At 39.2% G+C, this 23689-nt stretch overlaps 4 protein-coding genes across 5 annotated transcripts; 1 reads left to right on the top strand and 3 right to left on the bottom strand.

The window, feature by feature from the left end:
• LOC125980930 (tubulin beta-4B chain-like) lies at nt 1–2515 on the bottom strand. The gene is made up of 5 exons (XM_049740598.2): nt 2314–2515; nt 1725–1833; nt 1546–1656; nt 1109–1353; nt 1–1042 (listed from the first exon to the last, which is right to left on the bottom strand). The coding sequence occupies exons 1-5, from the start codon at nt 2368–2370 to the stop codon at nt 233–235; spliced, it is 1332 nt and encodes a 443-aa protein (XP_049596555.1). The 5' UTR covers nt 2371–2515; the 3' UTR covers nt 1–232.
• Nucleotides 2516–3861: 1346 nt separating this feature from the next.
• tmem54a (transmembrane protein 54a) lies at nt 3862–6606 on the top strand. The gene is made up of 6 exons (XM_049740359.1): nt 3862–4029; nt 5170–5366; nt 5625–5684; nt 5830–6024; nt 6097–6234; nt 6308–6606. Exons 1-6 carry the CDS (start codon nt 4017–4019, stop codon nt 6440–6442), a joined length of 738 nt encoding a protein of 245 aa, XP_049596316.1. The 5' UTR covers nt 3862–4016; the 3' UTR covers nt 6443–6606.
• Nucleotides 6607–6959: 353 nt separating this feature from the next.
• Nucleotides 6960–12436, bottom strand: LOC125980829 (histone deacetylase 1). 2 transcript variants are annotated; one of them, XM_049740356.2, is made up of 14 exons: nt 12280–12436; nt 11538–11650; nt 10971–11088; nt 10807–10881; nt 10582–10720; nt 9635–9776; nt 9473–9565; nt 9295–9403; nt 9083–9223; nt 8724–8832; nt 8397–8527; nt 8143–8313; nt 7545–7596; nt 6960–7472 (listed from the first exon to the last, which is right to left on the bottom strand). In XM_049740356.2, the coding sequence occupies exons 1-14, from the start codon at nt 12326–12328 to the stop codon at nt 7445–7447; spliced, it is 1470 nt and encodes a 489-aa protein (XP_049596313.1). In that variant the 5' UTR covers nt 12329–12436; the 3' UTR covers nt 6960–7444. The 2 variants fall into 2 exon arrangements, with proteins under 2 accessions (XP_049596313.1, XP_049596314.1); XM_049740357.2 differs by having other exon boundaries at nt 8161–8313.
• A 722-nt stretch (nt 12437–13158) lies between these two features.
• Nucleotides 13159–22620, bottom strand: lck (LCK proto-oncogene, Src family tyrosine kinase). Its single transcript, XM_049740597.2, has 13 exons — nt 22426–22620; nt 21378–21490; nt 21058–21118; nt 20740–20830; nt 20357–20455; nt 20195–20298; nt 19055–19204; nt 18824–18976; nt 17758–17937; nt 15959–16035; nt 14128–14281; nt 13617–13748; nt 13159–13526 (listed from the first exon to the last, which is right to left on the bottom strand). The coding sequence occupies exons 1-13, from the start codon at nt 22454–22456 to the stop codon at nt 13330–13332; spliced, it is 1542 nt and encodes a 513-aa protein (XP_049596554.1). The 5' UTR covers nt 22457–22620; the 3' UTR covers nt 13159–13329.
• Between the last annotated feature and the right edge of the window lie 1069 nt (nt 22621–23689).

Raw genomic sequence — 23689 nt, 5'->3', positions numbered from 1 at the left:
TCTAACAAACTTGGTATTTATTCATTCATGTTGGCAATTAGAATTCTTTGAAATAATTAGAAATATTAAACTGCATGGCTGTTTTCTAAATTGGACTTGCCACTTTCCATGTAGAGTCAGGAATACAAGAGTTAACTTTTTTTATTCAAAGATTTACAAAATGTCCCCTGTCATACTGGAGTCCAGCCAAAGCTGGTTTCTTCATTCATGCACTGATAGCTTTCTTCAAGCTTTAATCCTCTTCAGGCTCCTCTTCACCTTCACCTTCATCCTCAGCAGTAGCATCCTGGTACTGCTGGTACTCGGACACCAAATCATTCATGTTGCCCTCCGCTTCAGTGAACTCCATCTCATCCATACCTTCACCCGTGTACCAGTGCAGAAAGGCTTTACGGCGCAGCATGGCTGTGAACTGCTCAGAGATACGCTTGAACATCTCCTGAATGGCTGTGGTGTTGCCGATGAAAGTGACGGTCATTTTGATGCCACGGGGCGGAATGTCGCAGACGGCGGTTTTGACGTTGTTGGGGATCCATTCGACAAAGTAGCTACTGTTCTTGTTCTGGACATTGAGCATCTGCTCGTCGACTTCCTTCATGGACATTTTCCCCCGAAAAACGGTGGCGACTGTGAGGTAGCGGCCTTGACGTGGATCGCACGCCGCCATCATATTTTTGGCATCAAACGCTTGCTGGGTGAGCTCGGGGACCGTGAGTGCTCGGTACTGTTGGCTCCCTCTGCTGGTCAGGGGTGCAAAGCCGGGCATGAAGAAATGTAATCGGGGGAAAGGTACCATGTTGACAGCCAGTTTACGGAGGTCGGCGTTGAGCTGGCCTGGGAAGCGCAGGCAGGTAGTGACTCCGCTCATGGTAGAGGACACAAGGTGGTTCAGGTCTCCATAAGTGGGCGTGGTCAGTTTGAGTGTGCGGAAGCAGATGTCATAGAGAGCCTCATTGTCAATGCAGTAGGTTTCATCTGTGTTCTCAACAAGTTGGTGGATGGAGAGAGTGGCGTTGTAGGGCTCGACCACCGTGTCCGACACCTGACGACAAAACCGTTTTTTAGCATCGTTAGCTGAAACAAACTTTGTACGACAGGAACGGCTTACCTTGGGGGAGGGCACCACGCTAAACGTATTCATGATCCTATCGGGGTACTCTTCACGAATTTTGCTGATGAGCAGGGTTCCCATGCCCGATCCAGTTCCACCACCGAGCGCGTGTGTAAGCTGGTAGCCTTGCAGGCAGTCACAGTTCTCTGACTCTTTGCGTACCACATCCAGGACCGAGTCGACCACCTCTGCTCCCTCAGTGTAGTGACCTTTTGCCCAGTTGTTACCAGCACCGCTCTGACCTACGGAGGAAGGAGTAACTCAATTTAACAGTCCTAAACATGCATTCATCCATTTTCCTTAGCTACTGCTTATCCTCTTGAGGCCTCAAGGGCAGACTCCAGCTCCAGACCCACACAATCCTACCAAGCATTGAGCATCAAGAGTTAGCTGCATGTCTAGCGATGCAAGATAGCTCATTTTAAATCACTCACCAAACACAAAATTGTCAGGTCTGAATATCTGTCCAAAGGGTCCGGATCTAACAGAGTCCATGGTGCCTGGTTCTAAGTCCACAAGAACGGCTCGTGGCACATATTTGCCTCCTACATGGGAAAAAATAACAACCTCATGATAGAGAAAATTCTTGGCTGAATGTGTTACTCATACGTACCTGCTGCCTCATTATAATAAACATTTATCCTGTCTAGCTGCAGGTCGCTGTCTCCATGATACGTCCCTGTCGGGTCAACACCATGCTCATCACTGATCACTTCCCAGAACTGCAAAAAACAGATTTTGAAACTACATATAGTGAACGTGTAGGACAGAAGCCAAGTGCTTCACTTAGGTTCCATGGCACTAATAATCCTGAATTGTGCTAAAGAAAATCCATTTGAAAAAATAAGAGGGTCTACACTGTGAATATATTTTGTTGTCATACATAATGTTAACAAATTTTAAGCAAGTTATCAAATTCAATTTGTTAAAAGATTATGAAAATTTGTTTGAAATTAGTCAAACTGTTGTAAAAGGGATTCAGCAAAAAGAAAATGCATGAAAACATTGCAACTTCTGTAAATATATTTAGCAAAAAAAAAAAATAGAACCAGTTAGTCATGTCAATGGGGTGTGGGTGGTTGATGCTGCCGACCGATCAAATCTAAATAAAAATTAAAATAACATTTAAAAAAGTATTATTTTATCTATAAACCAACCCTAGATATTTAGGTTCATCTTAGTCAGTTAAAAAAATGTTTTACCTTCGCACCAATCTGGTTGCCGCACTGACCCGCCTGGATGTGAACGATTTCCCTCATTGCAAATGCAAAAAAAATATATGCAACGACGTCAGGGACTTTGGAACGTTGTATTCTTCTCGTCTTGCAGTATCTCTATCTATTTATTTTTTTCAACTCTGACAAAGCTGCTGTGACTCCACTACCCCGAGTAAAGCTACCACAAGGACCCACTTGGCTCTGTCACAGAGATGACACAAGCGGGCACGTATGAGCTTGCACGCAGGTGACGCCTGCACGTCGACCTATTGTAAGAAGGCACTTCGGCGAATTAAAGCTGTGCATTGCCTGCATGTTTTTCTCGCAATTAATCAATACAGAGACTCACGCATGACAACATAAATCATTACAGCATGCAACAAGTCATCGTACGAAAGACAACGTCAGTTTTTATAACAACATCAATTAGACATCACAAATGACGTACGAAATATTTAATCAGTGACTACATTTTCATAAAAAAAAAACTATATTAGCTGTCTAAAATATAGAATCTATATTTCATATATCCTATATTATATTATAGATAATGTAAGTATGTATTTTGAATTTAACACTGGGCAGCTTCATTTTTTTTAATTTAATCAGTAAATGCAAGTTTCTAGATTATTGTTTTTGCAGTCACTTTTTCCATTTATTATAGCTGTGACATTTCAGAAAAACAATAAACCTGTTGCTTAACCTTACATCTAAATCTTAAATATTATATTGATTATTACTAGTCTTATAATAATAATAATAATAATAATAATAATAATAATAATAATAATAATAAAATACATGTGGTAATATTTAAGACTTAAATGTAAGGTTAAGCAACAGATTGATTGTTTTTCTGAAATGTCACAGCTATAATAAATCACAAGGGATGATCAAATTCAAATTGCACAAGCGTTTGAAGGTCAAATTTAGAAACAAAAAATGAAAACATCAAAAATCTGCTAGAAAAGCGCACATTTTTAAATCTACGTAAAGCGACACCTTGACCAGTTAACCAGTGGCATGATTGTTTTTGCAGTCACTTTTTCCATTTATTATAGCTGTGGCATTTCCGAAAAACAATAAACCTGTTGCTTAATCTAACATCTAAATATTAGATATATTATTATTAGTACTACTAATAATACAATATTTAAGATTTAGCTTCGTTATTATTAGAGATTATTACGTAGTAATCTCATAATAATGACGACACTCATACGTAAAGGGACACGTACGTCGACAAACGTTGACCAATTAACCAGTGTGAGTGTGCTTTGCATCGTACATTGGTTACGCCACAGTGTTCTTGTTAAGTAAAAAAATAACTTGGCTCTACAAATAACTTGCCTTCTCCAGAACGCGCGTACTCGTTTTCAAAGCGCGGTCCCGTTTCTAACATAACAGCAAAAGCGCAATTAAATGCCCCCTTTTTAAAACTATCTGCTTAGTGGATATTTAAATTAAGACATTTTATGGCAAAGGTGGTGTAGTAATAATAATGTTTAAAAAAAATGTAGTGTGGAGAGGCGGGGCTTATGCTCAGGTAGGAAGTTGGAGGAATCGCAGGTGAGCGACAGTTGCGGAAAAGAAGCCGCTCACCGCAATGCGACTCTTCTAATAAACGCTATCAGAAATGATAGCGTGTGTTTATTCTTAACGTACTTTTATAGAAGAGGACGTCAGTCATGGTGAACTGCGGTATGTTTCCTCCAACTTGTTCCTGTGTGTTTTACTTGAAATGACAGTTGCGTGCTTTCGGGTTAAGGCGTGGTCTTTTTTTTTTTTCGACGTTTAGAAGGCGCTTAGGTCCAGTTCAACAGGCGTAACATTTGTATACCAAATAGTACAGCATTTCGTTTAGTGTTGTATCATTCAAAAGCCAGACTTGAAATGTTCACAGCTTAAATAGAATAACGCCCCCCAAATCGAATTCTAGCAAATATAGATTAAACACAAATGTATAAAAATCATTGTTTAGAAGGGATCTGTGTTTATAGTGACGTCTGCTCACAGTACATTGCATTTAGTACATTGGAGTTGTCATTCTAAGCTTATTAAAGCTCATTGAAGATTAAATTGTCCTCTGTGTGAATGGTAGTTTGTCCATATTAAAATTCCTTAGTCAACTGCACCACATCATACTGGGAGATGATACCAATAAATTTGCCTAGTGTAGTTCTAAACCTCTTTGACAATGTCACAACTTGAATTGAAACGTTGGATTCATCTCTCGTGTTGGATCTCAACAGTTGGCAAACATATTTTTTAAATATGGCTGAAGTGTTTCCATCATCACTTTATGTGCATGTGTGAACGGAAGTAAACTACTAATATTATGACCCAAAACACAGACTTGGTCCAGCAAGTAACTAACACTACTCAACACCTCAGGGGAAGATAGTATATATTACAACACCCCACCCAAACCTTTGTTTGCTTTGTTTACAGAGTGAAGTGTAGGGTGCTCAAATAAAAAGATGCAAATCTCATTGTTTTTGAGGACCTCTTCTTGACTGATTAAACAAGCTTAATCTAAAGAGGTAGCATAAAAAACAGGGTGGCCAGCCGCACATGAGCAACATGAAAGAACGCCACTGAAAAGTTCAGAAGTTCTGCAACTAGTTTTCAATAGTTGACAATTAATTGAACTAGTTTGGCTCCGATTTTAAGTCTCAAATTGCAAGTGAATGGTACTGCAGCAGAAAAGACGTTTGCAGCCAACCAAAATGCTCAGTTATGAAAAAATTATGTTTGTGGCTACCAACATAACACTTGGCACATTTGTCTTATTGTTACTGACAGCATCAAGGTTGAAAGTTGCCGTTTGTGTTCATGTAGGGGTGTGCTGTGCCAACCTCAAAGACAACAAGACCCTGATGAAGATGGGCTTGGCACTGGTGCTGGTGGGCCATGTCAACTTTCTGCTCGGTGCCCTGGTGCACGGTGCAGTGCTCAGGCACATCAGTGTGCACAAGGAGGCCCGCATCTTGGTGTACGCCATTGCTAATGTCATCGCCATTGTGGCAGGCTTAATGGTAAAAGAAAAATACAGTGTATAGAAGCTAAATTAGAATTCATTTAGAAAATAAGTTTGAATTTATGAATGCATGAGCATCATCGATGTAAGCAAGAGTTCAAGAGTATTGCAACAGAGCCATTCCAGTAATTTTCCTTTCAGATGTCAAATATTTGGGTTCTATTTTACATTAAAAGATGGTTATGAGACAAGATAAAAATGTCCGCTTTTATGCAAATACAAATGTAATGTTGCTCGTGTGTCTTATCCTCTTCAGGGAATTATTGGTGGAATAATTGCAATTGTTTTGTCCAAAAACAAGAAAAGCAGGATTTTGGTGAGAAATATTTGCCTTATGTTTGCAAAGACTTTGCATGCTTTTGTCATAACTTTTTCTCTAATAAATGAATCAGTCGTGCCTGTCTTAAAATACAAAAAAAAATTAACTTTGAAGCCAACTATATTCTGTGATATCTCTGCAGAAGTGGGTCCTGCTGGTGTTCAGCTTCATCGCAGGGCTCTTGGCCATTGCCTCCACTTTGGGCCTGATTGCTTCTGTGATCACCGCCATTGAACACAAAGGACAAAGCCTAATGACACACTGTACTCTCCTCAAACATGGTGTAGGATCTTCCAGTGTCACCTATGAATGCCCCTTTGACCCCACCCGCATCTATGTGAGGAGATAAACATTAGAAGTTGACAGTATCTGCTTCAAAGTTCTTCACCATCTTGTTTTTCTCACTAAGAGCACCACAATAATTTTGTGGGTGCCACTTATCCTGATGTCTGCGGTGGAAATGGTGTTCTCCTTCCGCTGCTTTGCTGCTTGTACGTCCTTCCTGTACCTCTGTCCATGTAGGCGGAAGCCCAACATAGCAAAGAGGGTAATTCATCTCAAAACTTGTGTTTTTCATTTCACCTTCTTGTCCTAAGTGATTTACAATTGTTTGGTTTTAGGTCCGCATCCAGAGGGCTGCCGCAATGGCCCAGTCGCCTCCATCTGAGGCGCCGCCCCAACTTGATACAGAGGCCATGGAACAGGATGAGCTGCTGGAAAGCGGTTCTGTAGTAGAGCAGAGCCACTGGCTCTGAGCACAATGAATCAAATAAGGGGTTGGAACTGTTTATACCTAAGTAACATTTGGAGTGGTAAAGACATTTGTCTTGAATATTTTTTTCTACATATATGCTTTTTTTTACTTGTTGAAACTGCCATTTTATGTGATGATCGCTGTGTATTAAAAATGTTAATACCAGCTGGTCAGCTTTTTTGTTTAATATCTAATATATTTTTAAAAATGCTATATTGTCATTTATTTGTCTAATTCAATTTGTTAAAGTATTATATTTTAATTATTAGCCATATGGAACACTGTTCTCATTTAAAGTACAAATAGCATCAATTTAACTATTCTACTATAGAACTATATAATTTAACTACTACTTCTATTTTCCCATTCCAAAACATCCAATAGTTTGCAGTTTCAAATGATAGCACACAAACAAAATATTTATGAAAATCTCAAATTTAGAATTAAAAAAAATAAAATAAAAATCACAGGTACACACAATTACTGCAATTTTAGCAGGAAAGACTACTGAGACAGAATTATTATAGAAAAGGCTCTATTATACAAACATGCAATAACTATACTCTCAAAGGCACACAACATACTTGGGACTTAGACATTAAAAAAAAAAACTCCCAAAAGGGGTATAGGGTCAAAGTATCTACGATTTAAATAAGTTAAATTCACGAGATAAAAATCCAGAACTAACGAGTCATTTTGAACAGTTGTCTGACACAAGAAATCCAAATGTTGGTGCATAAAAGGTTTGGAAGATGAGAAGCTTACAAAATATTTTTCTGCTTTCACGTCATAGTAATATTGGAAAAGTGTCCAAAGAGGGATAGAAGGGAGAGGAGGAAAAACAAAAGAAACTTTTTTTTTTTGTCCCAGGTCATAACGTATTCCACAGAAGCAACCCCCCCCCCCCAACAAAGTGTGTGTATATACACAAATAAAAAAAAAAAAAACATGTTCCTTTAAGATCTTTTCTTCCCAGCTCTGGCATCATTGGTCGGGGATGAGCTTAAGGTGTCTTCGACTCCTCTTTTGGCCTAAAGGAGCAGTACGTGACAGGATTAAAACTACTTCCTGGAAACTATTATAGTAAACAAGTGTTTCCTCACTTTGATGTGTCCATTTTCTCCTCCTCTGGTGCCTTTTCTTCATCTTTTACTTCTGTGAAGAGGGGAGGGGAAAAAAAGGCCATCACTCTTCCAACCCTACTAAACAGCACGCATGTTCATGCCAGCAGTGATTTTTTTTTGTGTGTGTGTGTTTAAACATGTGAAAAAAAGCATATTCATGATTTAATCCACTTTTACGTTCTCATAGATACAAAGTGCAAACATATGGGAACACAAACATAATACAGGCATCTGTATTAGCAATTAAGCATTAAGCAATATAAAAGATTATTACTAAATCACTGTGTCTCAACTTGGCACATTTGGCATTTTGAATGCACTGGATATAAATGTGACTATAGACTACCTTTTTGTTTTTTGATACAATATTGTATGGATAAAAATATCACATATTAACAGTTCACATCTCATCAAACAGTAGTTGTGGTGTAAAAGGGTGGCAAGCAAGTCATTACAAAGTTTACCATAATTAGTTTTGATTAGTTCAAGCAGAAGGCCGACAAAGTGAAGCCTCGATGCACAGCGCTGGCCAGCAGGGTGAAAGAAGGATAGAAACAACAAAAATGAGTATAAATACCTTTTGTTTCCTCCTCACCTTTCTTCTCCTTTTCTTCACTCTCTTTCTCCCCTTCGGTCTTGGCTCGCTTGGCCTTCTTGAAGTTGGCTGTGTTTCTGCGACCTCCTTCACCTTCGTCCTCAGAGTCAGAGAACTCCTCCTCACACGCTATCCTCTTGTCATGAGCGCGGACTGAACACAGACAAATTATCGATGGGTTCATGTTCTGACTTATCATCTGTTTTTGGTAAATACTAATGAATGCAGATTCGTACTGGAGATGCGTTTGCTGGGATCCTCCTCTTCCTCGTCTCCACTATCCTCCTGTACGGCGTCTTCTGGGATGGCCTGCATCTGTACCCCAGGAGCATGGGGCAGCATGCGCAGGTTCTCAAATAAACGCTGCCTGCAAGACACAAGTCAAAGGTTTATATAAAATAATAATCATTTGACCTTTTGCCTTCACAGAGTCTAACAGGGAACTTGCAAGACTAATCCTCATGTTACACCCAAAACATTCGTGTAATGTTTGAGCAGTATTTCACAACCTTTGAGTCACCAGAGTATATGGCGTTGCCGGTCACAATACGTTGCTGACTTACTTAATCTTCTCTAGGTAATCGTTGGTGTTCTGGTTGGTCATGTTGGAGGGGCTGATGTGCAGTTTGAAGTCTGGTCCAAAGTACTCAAAGTAGTCATTGTATGGGAGTTCTGGGAGGGTTAATGGAAAAATAGTCATTAAAACAGATATGAAATGTTGGTGGCAGACAAAATGTTTTCATCTGCTAATCTTCCCAATGGACAGAAATTGAGACATTTGGCAATACTTATTTTCTAAAAAGCCATTAACAGCAGATATTTATAACCACAGCAACAAGTTTAAATTCATTCATTTGTGAATTACAATCAACAGTCCTGTGTATGATTTGCACCAGGTGATCTTATGTCAAATATGACGTACCGTTAGGGATTGACGTATCAAGTGCGACAGCGGTTTCATAGGTCCAACAGCGTGCTACATTTCGGATGGTGTAGCCGCCTCCTCCCAGCATGAGGAGAGGCAGGTTGAAGCTTTTCATGTACTCCACACACTTGGCATGTCCTGTGGAAGCATTGTGTGGCTGTTAGAGAAAATGGTTTTTCGTGTCACCTAAGTGGCCAAGTCTCGCTAACCTTTAATGGTGAGGTTGAAGCAGCCAAGTCTGTCGCCTGACAAAGAGTCTGCGCCGCACTGCAGAACCACAGCACTGGGCTGGTACATCTCCATCACCTTAGCCATGATCTACACAAGGCAAGAGCATTCACTTGAAAATGCTACTTACAACCAAACATGACGATTTCAGCTACTCACAGGCTTGAATATGGCTTCATAAGACTCGTCGTCAATCCCATCTCTCAGAGGGTAATTCACAGCGTAATATTTGCCCTTCCCAGCACCAATATCCTGCAGGGGACCGATCAAGTGTCACTACAGTATTTGGTCATTTTGACAGTGTTGCTTTAAAATACATACTCTCAGGTCTCCAGTGCCGGGGAAGTACTCTCCATACTTGTGGAATGACACAGTCATGACACGGTCTGTGGTGTAGAATGCCTCTTCCACACCATCGCCATGATGGATGTCAATGTCTATATACAGAACTCTCTGGTGGTACCTAAAGCACAAAAGCAGTATTGTAGTATTCGTTGAAGAGTCTGTTTTTTTTTTTTACATACATGGTTTTAATCAGACTATAAGTGTTCACCCAGGACAGCTGCCAAACCAATACGTAAAAAGAAAGCAATCACAATATTGACTGAATGTGCTACTGCCTTGGCGTAATTTTCCGCAGATGAAGCAAGACTGACAAGAGAAGTTCCTACCCATCGCTTTTCTAGCCATATCACCGGTGCGATGTGGAGGAGGAAGCCATTGTGCAAGGCATCTCATCAAAAACAGGGCAATAAAACAAACCCTCTGAATTGTTTAAACAAGTACCACCCGAGTGATTAACTGGAAAGATTAAAAATTAACAGAAAAAACAATAACTATTAAACTACTATTAACGAGCCGTGGAGCCAAGGGACCAAAGCAGCAATCAATTGTGTCACTTTTTGATCTTGCACATTTTCAAGTAGCAATGATGTTACGTCATATGAGAGCGCATAACTTCAAAATTATATTTACATTTTAAGGCATATTCGTTGTTTCTGGGGAGTTCATTTTTAGTAGTTCAGTGTTATTTCAGATTGGTTTATATTACCTGTATCATTGAATAAAAATGAAATTAATGGAAAATATTTTTGTGTGTTAATAAAATATTGAATTACTCTATAATTATCTTTGTTTGTACCAATGCTTGAAAACAATTGAAAATCTATTCTTATAGCCCATCCCGTGTTACAATCACTTCCCCATTTATTTCAAAAGCTACTATTCAACCAACCGCCCGTGGCTTGATGCCAATTCTGTGTGCTCACTTCAGTAATTCCAGTATGGCGAGGACAATATCATTGACGTAGCAAAACCCTGAGGCCTCAGACTTCTTGGCGTGATGCAGGCCACCTGCCCAGTTGATCGCTATGTCTGTCTGCTGTTTGTTTAACTTGACGGCACCGGCTGAACGGAGAAAGAGTGTGAGAATTAGAAGCTTGATTTCAACAAAGATGTAACAACAGAAGTAAGGCTGTCCAGTATGATCTTACCAACGGAGCCGCCTCCTGAGAGCTGGCAGAACTCAAATAAACCATCAAACACTGGACAATCTTCGCCTACGTTGACTGGAGGTGTGAGGAAATGATAAACAATGAGATATTTTTCATATCAGCCTAAAAGAACAGACTGCTGCAAAGACTGAATGATCCCTTACACCGCTGCATTTGCTTGCTGTACTCTGACATGTTGTCTGGACGGATGGAGCGCAGGAATTTGATGTAATCATCGCTGTGATACTTGGTCATCTCCTCGCCACTGGCTTTGTGTGGACGCTGCAAAACAAGAGGAACATGATACTCAAGCCCAAAAAAACATCAACAGTTATTGTATTTAAAACCTACTCGGGCTGAACAAATTGACATCACGATGGAGCATCATGCAATTTATAAATCACAAAGGCTGCATTTTGGGGGGAGGGGGGACACTCTTCACGATGAGTCAGTATGGTTTAATTTTTAATATTGATACTATTGTAATATGATTTATGACTTAGGTTTAGAATTTTCTTGTTGCGGTGAACGCTTAAAAAGCTGCAAGTCAGGCTTTCAGCCTATACATTTCTGTACAATAAATCTGATATAGTTTCATATAACACATAACTAATGTATGTATTGCTATTTGATAAAAAGAAGAAAACATAAAATAAATCAAACTTTAAATGTTGAGGAAGAAAGATTGCAATGTCTCCCCCCCGCCAAAAAACAACAACGTTCAAACGTACATATATCTCCATCTTTCTGTAGAGCCCATAGTTGAGCAGCAAGTTATGAGTCATGCGGATGCGGTGGGGTTTCATGGGGTGTCCCTGGCCATAGTAATAATTTCCAACATCACCTGAAATGAGAGCAAGCGCAGAGAAAATTATTCGGAGGAAGCTCAAACTTCAATCTGCTCGCTGTGCATTCCTGTGCTAAGCATGTGCAAAGCATCGGTACACCGAGGGAAGTCAACGCACGTCGGTCTTAGCTGCATACATCCAGTTACCCCAAAAAAATCGTTCAGACTTAAATGACTATATGAATCGGGAAACCCACCCAGAGAGTAGCATTTATTGCAAGTGCAAGTAACCTCACTGAAACAAGAAACAGGTTCCACTTTCCGCTAGCTTCCCGTTCAATGAGCTACACCGATGCTAACTATGCCTTGATGAAGCGCTCGAATCGCCATTGTTAGCTCAAGCAACAAATGAACCCTAACAGAAAAGGTTAATTGTGGTCGATATACTCCAATATTGTACTTTGTGGCATGTTATTTACAAACGCCAAATTAACACGAGTGTTAAACGTCATCTCTTGCGCCCGACGAGTAGGACAATGAAAGCAGCTCGAGCTTTATGCTAGCTGCCTAGCTGGTGTGCGCGATTAGCAAGAGAGGAAATTAATCAAACATTTGATGGCGATTAACTGCCGTCGCGTGAATTTGTGAGCGCGTTACTCCATGCACTCGGACACAATGAAACTTACCGTCGTAGTAGTAGCAAACTTTTTTCTTTGTTCCTTGACTAAGCGCCATTTTACTCCTTTTTGGTTCGCTTTAACTGCTGACCCGCGGGAGGCTACGGCGACAAGAGGAGGACCGACGACTTGAAAAAGCTTTGAAAGGGATGGGATGTTAATGCTAATGCCCCTGAAAGGGGGCGCCAATTCTCCATTCTTTCACATATTCTTCTCAGCCGTTGCTTTTTGCACCAAGAAAGTCACCTGTAATGTAAACTGCTGAGAAAATCTGAAGATGCAAGGTCACCGTTGACATTCTTCAATTGTAAATTTTGAACCAGCAAGGTTTAAAGATTAATCAATATTTGTCAGATGGAAATAAAGATTCATTTAAATGGGATCAACAGTACACTACTGATCTTTTAAAGATGATTTCAGTTATATAAGTATAATTTATAAGTTTTGACTAATTGAAACTGGTGAAAATGCACCAATTAATGGGACTTCAATGCAAACCAGGTGCCGACATTTTAGATGTGACCTTTTTTTGTTGAATCAGTGTTCCAACTTTTCATAACTTGCTTAATCTTTATCCTATTTTCAGAAGGCTGGTATCATTGGAAAGTTCAATAAACACCGAATGAGACAACATATAATAAGAGTGTTCCTACCGCTTAATGCATGTTAAACTCAAGATTTGTTCGGATTCAATTTGAAATAAAATGTTCCAAGCTGTCCAAAGTTGCTACAGTACTATAATGATATGCATTCACTCTTAAAGACTAAAACCACATTACTGTTTTGTGGATTCTGGTATTGTGAGATTGCGTGATGCTACCAAGAGTCATTCTGTAAATTAACCCATATTACCCATATTGCAGATGAAATGCTAGTTAAACAACTCAAATCATTCAATGATTTATTGTACAAAAAAGACAATTATTGTAACGCACCTCGCGAGGAAAACAACTGTAACATGTTCCGTTAAGAACTGTGATGAAAGATATACAGTGGAAGCATTACAGGAGGCAGACAACATAAACCATACAGTGGGAATGTGTCTGTAGGCAATCAAGGCTACTCCTCGTACTGACGCTCTGTGGCAATAAAGAAGTCCTCCAAAACACTCTTCAGGTACTCAAAGGTTGGTCTAGTTTCTGGGTTCTCCCTCCAACAGAGACACATAATATTATAAAGTCCTTCTGAACACTTTTCTGGCTTCGGCATCCTGTAGCCCTGCTCCAGGTTCTGCATCACCTCAGGGTTGGACATACCTGAACATTAATAGATCAGTCAACCACCAGTGTGATTATTGTAAAGGAAGTTGTGGGAATATTGCAAAGAAAAAGCAAACAAATGGTTACCAGGGTATGGCACGCGTCCGTATGTGACTACTTCTGTTAGGAGGATCCCAAAGGACCACACATCAGACTTGATGGTAAATTTTCCATAGTTTATTGCTTCTGGGGCGGTCCACTTGATGGGAAACTTTGCTCCTGTTATTATAAAGGGAAGTAAACATTTGAGCTGCTGTCCTGGTTGATAGATTACATTACTGCATATTGGTACCTATATAGTTGAATGAAAGGTCTAAGTATGCCATGGTAATGTTTGTACAAACAGTGAGACAATATACTGACAATATATCAATATAATACTGAAAGACAATCCATCAAATATGATACAGTGTATACATTATTCAAATGAAAGATGTCAACTCAATGTGGTCTTTTAAAATGCAGCAAAATAATGGGTATAGCATGGAAAAGAATATAGCAGTAAAAAGTGCAAACAATAGTAGAATAATAAAGAAATTATCACATTATATCTGCATTGGTAGAGGCTAAAAGGGAAGGAAGCAATTGGTCTTCTTACCCTCCCTCGCTGTGTATTCACTGTCCTCAATGAGTCTGGCAAGTCCAAAGTCTGCCACTTTACAGATGAGCTCATAGGACACCAGAATGTTAGCAGCTCGTAGATCCCTATGGATGTAATTCTTCTGCTCAATGTAAGCCATCCCGTCTGCTACCTGCAGGGAGCAGCACACCATCAGCCAGGCTATTCTGTGCTTATAATTTTTTAGTTTAGTTTAATTTATTTACGCAATATCCAAGACATACAACATGATACAACAAATAATATTACACAGTCAGAAGCATGAAAGGTACCCCAAGCAAGCTATTTAAAGTTTTTAATAGGGGGCCCGGTTTTCCATAAGTATCAGGTATTGGCCAGATATCCTTACTTTATGGACAACATTTTTCTGGCCGTACTAAATTAAAGTGTAATTACACATCCACTCCAGTAGTTAGCTGTGGCACTCTCTTTGTCAGAGTATAAACATTGCTAATAAAGGTATTCAGATATTTGCTATTTGAATATTTGAACAACACGTCAAGTGTGTGTCATTCACATGCATGGCGTGCGCAATCGATAATGTCACAACCTTGCGCAAATTGGACAATCTGATGACAATTTGCAGTAAAAACTTACAAACTTTGACAAGCATTCAGTGATTGTATCAGCGATCTAACAGAATAAATATCCACTATAAAGTGCTTGTATATGTGCTCAAGTGTTTGTCCTGTGTGTAATTTGGAATTTTTTTAGCTGCTTATTCTGTTAAGGGTGGTGGGAAAGTAAAGGCTATCTCAGTTGACATTGTGTGAAAAACAGACTACGCCCTGGACTGGTTGGCAGTCAGATGAAGATATATTTTCACAGGTCAGGAAGGTAACACTTTCCTCATCCATCTTTGACAGCATCTCTCATCTTTTACTATGTCCTCCACCCAGATACACAAAAGGACCTGCTTAATGCGCCATCTCTACTTTATCCTGCCCTAGTTCATGGTCCAAAATATCCATTTAGCCAGTGTTTCCAAACTAGGGGTATGTATATCCCAAGTGAGCACATTGCAGGGTGTTCATGGAAACATTTACTAATTGATTATCAATATCAATAAACTGTGGCACAGCTGTGCTAAAATCATAACAGCTTAAGTGCGTCATTTAAGCTCAGACAAATGATGAAAAGAAAGTGCAACTGCTACAATGGAAAAAGAAAGTCAAACCTGCCACCATGGATCTGCATATTATTCTTAATGTTTATTCCTGATTTTTTTATTTATTTTTATTCCTATTGTTATTTATGAGTTATATTATTTATTTTCAAGGCAACATTTTATTATGTTTAATATGAGTTAACTAAAAAATAAAACAAGGCCCAGACTTAAATGTTCAAATTAGGGAAATTAAATACATTATTCGCATTTCATAATAATTTGTGTTACACCATGAATTATTGACACATATTGCTATAGGCTATTTCGCGTCCCCATATTTGAGCCACAGTCCCAACAATGGTGGGATTGTAAGCATTTTTGTTTGCTTGCTCTGGATCGCATATTTCCGAACTCCAAAGAATGTCTCTCATAGGTGTCACTGGCCTTGAGGTCTTGTCAGAAACATGACGTTTAAGAACGTCTGTTTATTCTTTTAGAGTTTCATCATTGGCATTACACCTCTATGCTCTCCTTTGCACTCATTGTATTATCATATAAATCAGTCATTTCATTTGAGGTCCCTTCTAACTTTTTGTCTGTGAGGGTCATGGTAAAATAAAGAAAGGATAAACCAAATAAGTGACATGAAATGAGACCACATCTCAGAGAGACAGACATCAACAAAATGGAAGACTGTCTTACCTGGGATGACATGTCTATCAAAGTTTTAATGGACAGTTTACTCCCCTTGGTTGTTTTTAGGTATTCCAGCAAGCTACCTGTCAACAATATAGATTTCATAAAGTCACTCCGAGTGTCCTTAAACATCAGTTTCGGTTTCCAGCAGAATATGGCGACACCCTGAGATTACGAGAGATTTATTAATTTTTACTATTTCATGAATTCAACATTAATCAAAATACCATGTTTTATACAATGCATTGTAGCCCCCAAAACATTCTCCCTCAAGAAACTCCAAGCTTAAAAAATACAGAGACTTGGACCAAAATAGTAGTTCAGATCAGGGAAAACAACAGTGGAAGGAAGCACAAAGAGCATTAGTCAATTTGATGCTAAGTCGACAGTCAACAGCACTTCCCGAGATTTTTTTGGGGGGTGGATTAGAAAAGAACAATACCTTTGCATGTCAGCCAGCCACGTCAACTAAAAAGGAAGCAGTTAATAAAAAAAGAAAAAGAATGTCTGTGGCAGGAAAGAAGAGGCTTTGGTGCCCTGTGTTCTAATTGCGTTTGATGTTAAACAACCACATGAAGCCGCTTTGTCAAGGTCACATAGAAGCCTCAGAGAACACGCCTGTTATTTTCCATCTTTGTTGTTGTCCTTAGTAAAGAAAAGGAACTCCGAGCCATTCTTTCTCTTGACAACAGAGGCAGCAATTGTTTCCTGTCGACACGTGGACTTCAGACAAAGAGAGAGTCTCATGTAGAGTCACTGCTAGTGGTTTTACAGGCAAGTCATTGACGACTTTTACAATGGAACGCCATTCAAGCCTGTAGTGATGTGTAGGGAAAGACATCAACTCATTTTGGTATTATTTAATCGTATGGCAAAAACTTGGAAGATTTGAAATTATGCAATTGCCTGCTTCTATTTATAACTTTCATTCGTTTATTGATCTTTCACTTGTCGAAAGGCTATTTGTTTGCAACCGCGATTGGGTTCTGCTAGTATGGGAGTGTACGTGACTGTGTTTGCGGATGCATTGATTCTGGAGAGGGGCCAGATGTCGTTGAGGGTCTCTAAAGAGTTAAACACCCTCTTCAGCTTGAAGATCTTCCCACAAATCAGCCTTTGAGCAGTGAAAGTTTCCTATGAACGCTTCGGGAAATGAGCGCATGATAAACTGCAAATAGCCCATCCGAGTTCTTCAGCATAGCAGAGGACTATTGTCTGTTAGGGAGAATCTCACTAGCTCCTTTATTACCTCCATAAAGGATGAAAAAACAAATATTGTGTTTGATAGCAGGTTTGAATGATGACTCATTTCATTTTGGTGAAGATCCAAAAAGATGTATAGTAAACATTCATTTTCCATTTTAATTGCAACAGTTGTTTTGAGGCCAAACGAAGTTGTTATTTTCCCTTGCGTGAAGTTTGCCTTCTTCTGAGTTCTATTCTTATTTAGATTGTTTCAGACTGCTGACTGTACTTCCTTTCATAGAGGAATTGCCCCAGCCATCTCACTTTTTAGAAACAAGGCAAGCAGTTATGGTTTGACGATGAAGACGTCTTAGAAATTACCAGCTTTACTGGAATATATGAAAATATATGACTCAAGAGAGCGCAATTCTAGGTTTCGTTTCACCAGAGACCGAAACTGAATCGACATGTTTGATCATGAATGTGAATGACACAGCACTTTCTTCATTTGTCCATGGGTAAGAACTTTTAGATAATGTTAGTCATTCACTGTGAAATGCTCATGGGCTACATTCAGTTTTGTTTTTGATGCTTCATTCAAAAGTCACTCTCATACGTACCATTGTCCATGTACTCTGTGATAATATAGATGGGCTCCTGGCTAACCACGGCAAAGAGGCGCACAAGGCGAGGATGCTGCAGGTTCTTCATTACATTGGCTTCTTCCAGGAAGGCTTCTGTCGACATTGTGCCAATTTTCAGACTCTTAATGGCAACCTTCTGGTCGTTGTTGTAGTAACCTGAAAAAAAGATATCTCAGTTACCGTATTTTCCGGACTGTAAGGCGCACCATTAATGCATCATGTCAGATTTTTAATCCAAATCATTCTCCATTTTATCTTTTTTATTTCAACTTCAGACGCAACAAATTACTTTATAATCACAAAATAATGATCCATAGTCTTTTTGATTCATGATTCATAGCCTTCAGCGGGCCACTTATGATTGATTTCATGACACAATCGGGCCAGTTTAAATTTAGGAATTTGGTCCATATATAAGGCGCACTGGGCTATAAGGCGCACTGTCGGCTTTTGAGAAAATCTTAGGTTTTTAGGTGCGCCTTATAGTCCGGAAAATACGGTATTTCCCAAGATGAAAAAAACAACTTAATTAAATTTAAAACAATCAGTTTGAGCGTCATCATAGTTCCGTAGAATAAAAAGTGGCAGAAACATGGACAAGTTGAAGCAAAGGTCATGTTTTCTTACTCACTAATTAATCAGAGCTGGTATGAGGGCATTTAAAAATGGAGGAAACAGACCTCCAATTAATGGAACCATGGCTGTGACTCATATTGTCTAAATACTGTAATAGCAATTTAAGCAAAGCTATTTGGCCTCTGAATGAACTTGCACAGTGGACGGTCAAGCTCCTATTGTTAAAATAGAATTCCTTCGATGCAGCAGTTCCGTGGAAAGCTAGATTAATGGACTCCGAGTTATGCTTCATGACAAGGTTAATTCCTCGTATTATTCGCCAGGTCGAAGAGCACAAAGTAGTGCACATTAAAGACTGTACTGGGCAATACACACTGAGAAATTTTGAGTACTGGCAACTATGCGGTCTTTCCTATCAAGTGATAAATCTCATACGAACAAAAAACACAGTGTTTTCTTCTCTCACCCATCCAGACGTCTCCAAACTGGCCCGAACCAAGTTTATTCACCGGTTTCAGGGACTCCCGGGGGATCTCCCATTTATCTTGCCACCATGGTTTCTGAGGAGCTCTTGACTGGCATGGCTTCACCAACTTGGTACACAAACCATCCGAATCACCTGAACCACAGAAAGTGGGTCAGTTGAAGACATCGCTGCAATGAATTTGACTTTTTGGGGTGTACTGAATACACGTACGCATATAATGCTGGACAAGCTCCTTCAGTGAATTAAAAGATATCTTAGCGGTGATGTAGAAGCCACCGTTGTCCAAATTGCGGATCCTGTAGTTCTTCACTCCTTCACCCGTATTTGGATCGAAGTCCCGGATTGACAAGGAGTATGACCCTGAAACAAATAAGATGTAAACATTTACAGTGCAAATGAAAGAGGGGCTTTATTTTCTGTGTGAACCACATGTGCAACATTCCTTTCAGAAGGCATACTGGGAAATTTATATGCTATAAAGGCCATTCATTGCTGGGTACTCCCCCCCCCCCCCCCCACCGCAAATTTGTAAAGAGTTCGACCAAAATAAAGTAAAATAAAGTCTGCCTCTACAAATAGCATCAGCAGTGTTGAGAATGGAAATAATATGGTCTGTGGTTGATCTGGAATCTCTGAACCCCAACCCAAGTGCATCTCTGCAGCAAAATGTTTCCACTGATCAAGAACCTGGTCTTGCAAGATGATAACATCTACAAAACTCTCACCACCAGACAACACTCATCTCATATCTTCCCCCATGGCCATTAAATCACGACCCACTTATTGAGTTATTTTTGTTTGGGACTAACACTGCATTAGGCTATCCAGATCCTCAATCCCCACAAGGTAAAGTCAAAGGAATTGTATTCACGAGATGCTTAGGGTATTTAGTTCACAAGATTTCAAAAATTCCTACAATTAATGCAATACTCTTGTAGTCTATCCACATTGTTGTTTTGAAACATGGCTAGCGGTGCTAAAAACAGGAGTAGTGGCAAGATAGTAAAACCTGTATGGTGTATGGCCCAGCTACATTTCTTGATTTGAAAGTTTAGCCCAACTGAATTGATCATTAACCCCTGATATAGACTAGACTAGCTCATTATCATTCTGGGGGTTTGGATGATTTGATGCAACAGTGACTCGCACGATGAAAAAAAAAAAGTAAGCCCTTGACCCAGATCTTCACTAAACCTGAATCAGTTTTTACCTTAGCCCAAGCACAATCTCTCACCAACATTTTGTGGACACTGGCTTTGTGTACATCCTTCTAATTATATCTGTTTCAAACAGACGTGGTGTGAAATGATTTGTTTAAACAACAAGGTGAAGCCTATGTGAATCCGTCACCTGGGATTGTCTCGCTCTCACGAATTAAGAAGGAGCCCTTCGCGTTCCCGGGTGCAAGCAGGAGCCTCATGGAATCGTTTCTCGAAATGTTCTTGAAGAACCACCTGCAACACACAACAAGCTTCACACACAGCTTTGGGGTAAAACACCCGTGTGACGTACGGTTCGGTCTCCTCGTTGCTCATTGCAATGAAGTTGTGTGGAATGAAGCCCCTCTGTCCTGTGGTAAGAGACTCTGCCAAATACCACTCTGGATCATTCCTGATAGTCAAAACACGACAATATCTTGAGTAAATATAAACAAACAATGAATATATTTTTGAGACATTTATGTTTGTAAAAATGTGTTTTTTTGTATGAATCATATCATTTATTATTACTTTCCAATACGGTACCAACGTGTGTGTATTTATTTATATTCATTTACTTTTGAAGTTATTTTAGTCAAACAAGTCATAATAGGGCAACTGTTAAAACTACTTACAACACAGTTGTGGTAATAAAATATTGGAAAAAAAACAAGCTGTTACATGTTCAGAACTCACTTGTTAAGTATCTTGAGTTTCTCTCCCTTTTCAAAGCCCAAGTCACCATCATGGGTGGGTTCGTGGCTGTAGCAAGCCACTGCAATGTTCTCTGCAAAACATTTCCCGTAATTGTAACATCAGCTTTTACAAATGGATGCTCCTGAATGTCTGAAGAGAAGCTTTGAGTTTTTGAGTTTACATAGCCAACAATGACAATTCAAAAGTGTGCATATATGAAATACATTTTAATCGTAACATTAAAGAATCATTTAATGTCATGGTTTTATCTTGATAAATGATGTGAAAGAGAAAATGCTATCTAGTGTTTGTTGTTACCAGGGAGAGGAGACAAAGGTGGCGAACCCGGTGATAGATATGGAGTTAGTTCTTCTGTACACTGGTAACAGAGGACAAGAAAATACATGATATGCAATAATCATGAACATTAATGGAATACTAAACAGGCCGTTAGCAACGCATTATTGACAGCACTGGGCACAATTCAGACAAATCAGGTTCGTAATGTAACTGTTTTGTAAGTGCAATTGTCTCGATCCATCTTTTTTTTTCCATTCAACTATTAAATCTCTGATACATATTTATGTACGCATGCACATCCTGCTGTACTGAGAAATAAATCATGGAAGTGAACTTACTGGTATGTGTGATTGTGGCTGTACTGGACAGTTACAGTGTTCACAAATTTCATCCAAGTTCTCAATCCAGTCAGCATCTGAGTAGTCGGAGCTGCAGTTACATCCCATCTTTTCTGCAATTAATTAGATTATTTAAATTAATAGATCTTTTTTTGGGGGGGCTGGTGAAATAACAAGTGTACTTAAATGAGTACATCAATCAGATTTGTTAGCAAAACTGGAAGTGCAACAATGATGTTAAGAAGTCCATAACTGCCTTACAGTATGTTTTATGTTTGAAAACTGAAGCTTTGTAATGACTTAGTTTGTTAAATAATCCTACTGTTCTAATTACAAGCTCTAGAAACTTCTACTGAGACTTCCTTTGACAAAAACCAGCATGTATATAGTGCATGCGGTGCTACATTGTGTTGTTTCAAGATCACTTGGTCCCCATTGGACCAGAATCGGGTCAGTGAGCTGACTGCAACATTTGTCCCCATCCAAAGTCTCAGCCATGGGAAATATTCATGGACTAGGACCCCAAGGAATAAATCACAAGACCTTTTCCCCCCTCTACTATCTCTCAGTAGAGAGTATTTTTCTATTCTCGGTGGCAAATTCAACATTTTCTATTTAGGGGTCCTCGTCTTATGAGCTCTTGCTGAAGGTCTTCCCAAATAAACCGAGCTTATTATCATTATTATTATAATATAATGTGTGATGTGCAGTTGGTTGTTAAATTTGACTGATGTCACTGACCAAAGAATAATTGGTCTCTTTTCATAAAACTGAAAGAAATACTTCTATGAATACGACAACAAAATTCTGAGAACTGTCTGTCTGCCGTGAAAGCAAAATTGGAATTTAGGCGAAAGGTATGAATATTCTAGGATTCAAACTTTAGTACGATTCATAAAATGTATAATGAAACCAGAAGAACATGTTGTAGACTAAACTAAAAATATAATCCTGTCAAAGATTATCAATGAGAGTATAACTTTTGCTTGTTGATCTGCCTTTACCGCTCTTAGTTGTCTACATGTATATCTACAAGTATGATACTTACCTTTGTATAGGAAATGTGTCTTCACGCACATCAAAGTTCAGGTTCCGCCATCGGTAATTGAAAATATTTAGCAATCACTTTTCACCACTAGTGCGTGGCTGTGACAATTTTATCATCTGTCTGTCTGGTTTGATATATCTGACAGTGCTTATGTGTGTCTGTACAAACACATACATACAAACATACACATACGCACACACACACACACACGCACACGCACACACACACATACTGTAGAGAATCAGAGCAGAGTGGCAAGAGGGCTTCCTGCCGTTGAGCGGATATTGGTTGCTCTGCAGTCGTTCAACAGATGTTGGGTGTGCATGCGTTTTGGATCCATGGTAGCACTTTTCCCAAGGAACTGGAAAGTACTGCCAATGTGTCAGTGTTTTTTTTTTTTTTCATCCAGATCGTAAATTTGCAACAACCCCTATAACTGTATCCTGTTTTTGTTGTTGGTCTTTTTACTTTCAATTTCATTTGTTTTTCAGTTCTATGAATTTCATACTCAACAAGCATATTTGGTAATAGCCATACAAAAAGAATATAATAAAAGAATTCATGTCCCACCGGTCCTTGGTCACTTTGCTTCAGTAAAGGTCATCATGAATCATATAAAAAATACATACAGTGGGGTAAACAATAAGGAGAGACATATTCATGTTTATTTCTTAATTTTTACTGTATAACTTCCCTTGATAAAATGTTAATTACTAACTGAAAAGAAAGAAAAGTTTTTCTCATGTACTGTTTCACCGACTCTGCTGCTGTGCGCCACACCTCCATTTTGTGGTGAGAAGCTGCAGCAGCAGAGCATACACTGACAGGAAGTGTTCAAGTGCGTGTGCATGCGCGGATGCTTTGAGGACTACTTAAACTTTGCACGCTAGTTGCTTTTTCTTTTTTTTAGCATTTTGACACAGCTAGAACTTAGTTTTACAATTTATCTATATATAGAAAACAAACACGAACACACACACATTTAATATTTATTTTAAAAAATCTTTTTAATGTCATTTGAATCTGATGGGATGACTGTACAGGTGTACCTAATGAAGTGTCCATTGAGTGTATGAGACGAAACAGAAACCTGCGGAATCTGGCACGCAATGTGAAAGAATATCCTACTTCAAGGGTATTGCCGTTTTCTCTACAACAGCTATCTCTCACTTTTCATCATGATGTGAACTTTCTCATATTCAAAAAGCGACACTCATGTTTTCCGACTTCCACCACCCACGTTTACGAAGCAGGTGCCGGCGCC

Source organism: Syngnathus scovelli, chromosome 14, assembly GCF_024217435.2.
Source record: "Syngnathus scovelli strain Florida chromosome 14, RoL_Ssco_1.2, whole genome shotgun sequence".
Classification (NCBI taxonomy): domain Eukaryota; kingdom Metazoa; phylum Chordata; class Actinopteri; order Syngnathiformes; family Syngnathidae; genus Syngnathus; species Syngnathus scovelli.
Note: the sequence above shows the minus strand (reverse complement) of the source record. Positions and strands in the feature narration are given on the sequence as shown.

What these genes read in the sequence shown, in the direction of transcription:
- LOC125980930 (XM_049740598.2), bottom strand. Translation starts at nt 2,370, where the DNA reads ATGAGGGAAATCGTTCACATCCAGGCGGGTCAGTGCGGCAACCAGATT. An exon ending in TTATTATAATGAGGCAGCAG is followed by an intron (nt 1,657 to 1,724) that starts GTACGTATGAGT and finishes TTTCCCATGTAG; the next exon opens with GAGGCAAATATGTGCCACGA. An exon ending in ACCTGACAATTTTGTGTTTG is followed by an intron (nt 1,354 to 1,545) that starts GTGAGTGATTTA and finishes CTTCCTCCGTAG; the next exon opens with GTCAGAGCGGTGCTGGTAAC.
- lck (XM_049740597.2), bottom strand. Translation starts at nt 22,456, where the DNA reads ATGTGCGTGAAGACACATTTCCTATACAAAG. An exon ending in TGAGAGCGAGACAATCCCAG is followed by an intron (nt 19,205 to 20,194) that starts GTGACGGATTCA and finishes TATTTGTTTCAG; the next exon opens with GGTCATACTCCTTGTCAATC. An exon ending in CGGACGCGTGCCATACCCTG is followed by an intron (nt 13,527 to 13,616) that starts GTAACCATTTGT and finishes ATTAATGTTCAG; the next exon opens with GTATGTCCAACCCTGAGGTG.
- tmem54a (XM_049740359.1), top strand. An exon ending in CCATTGTGGCAGGCTTAATG is followed by an intron (nt 5,367 to 5,624) that starts GTAAAAGAAAAA and finishes TATCCTCTTCAG; the next exon opens with GGAATTATTGGTGGAATAAT. An exon ending in TTGACCCCACCCGCATCTAT is followed by an intron (nt 6,025 to 6,096) that starts GTGAGGAGATAA and finishes TTTCTCACTAAG; the next exon opens with AGCACCACAATAATTTTGTG.
- LOC125980829 (XM_049740356.2), bottom strand. Translation starts at nt 12,328, where the DNA reads ATGGCGCTTAGTCAAGGAACAAAGAAAAAAGTTTGCTACTACTACGAC. An exon ending in TGATACGTCAATCCCTAACG is followed by an intron (nt 8,833 to 9,082) that starts GTACGTCATATT and finishes TAACCCTCCCAG; the next exon opens with AACTCCCATACAATGACTAC. An exon ending in TCCCAGCAAACGCATCTCCA is followed by an intron (nt 8,314 to 8,396) that starts GTACGAATCTGC and finishes GTCTGTGTTCAG; the next exon opens with TCCGCGCTCATGACAAGAGG.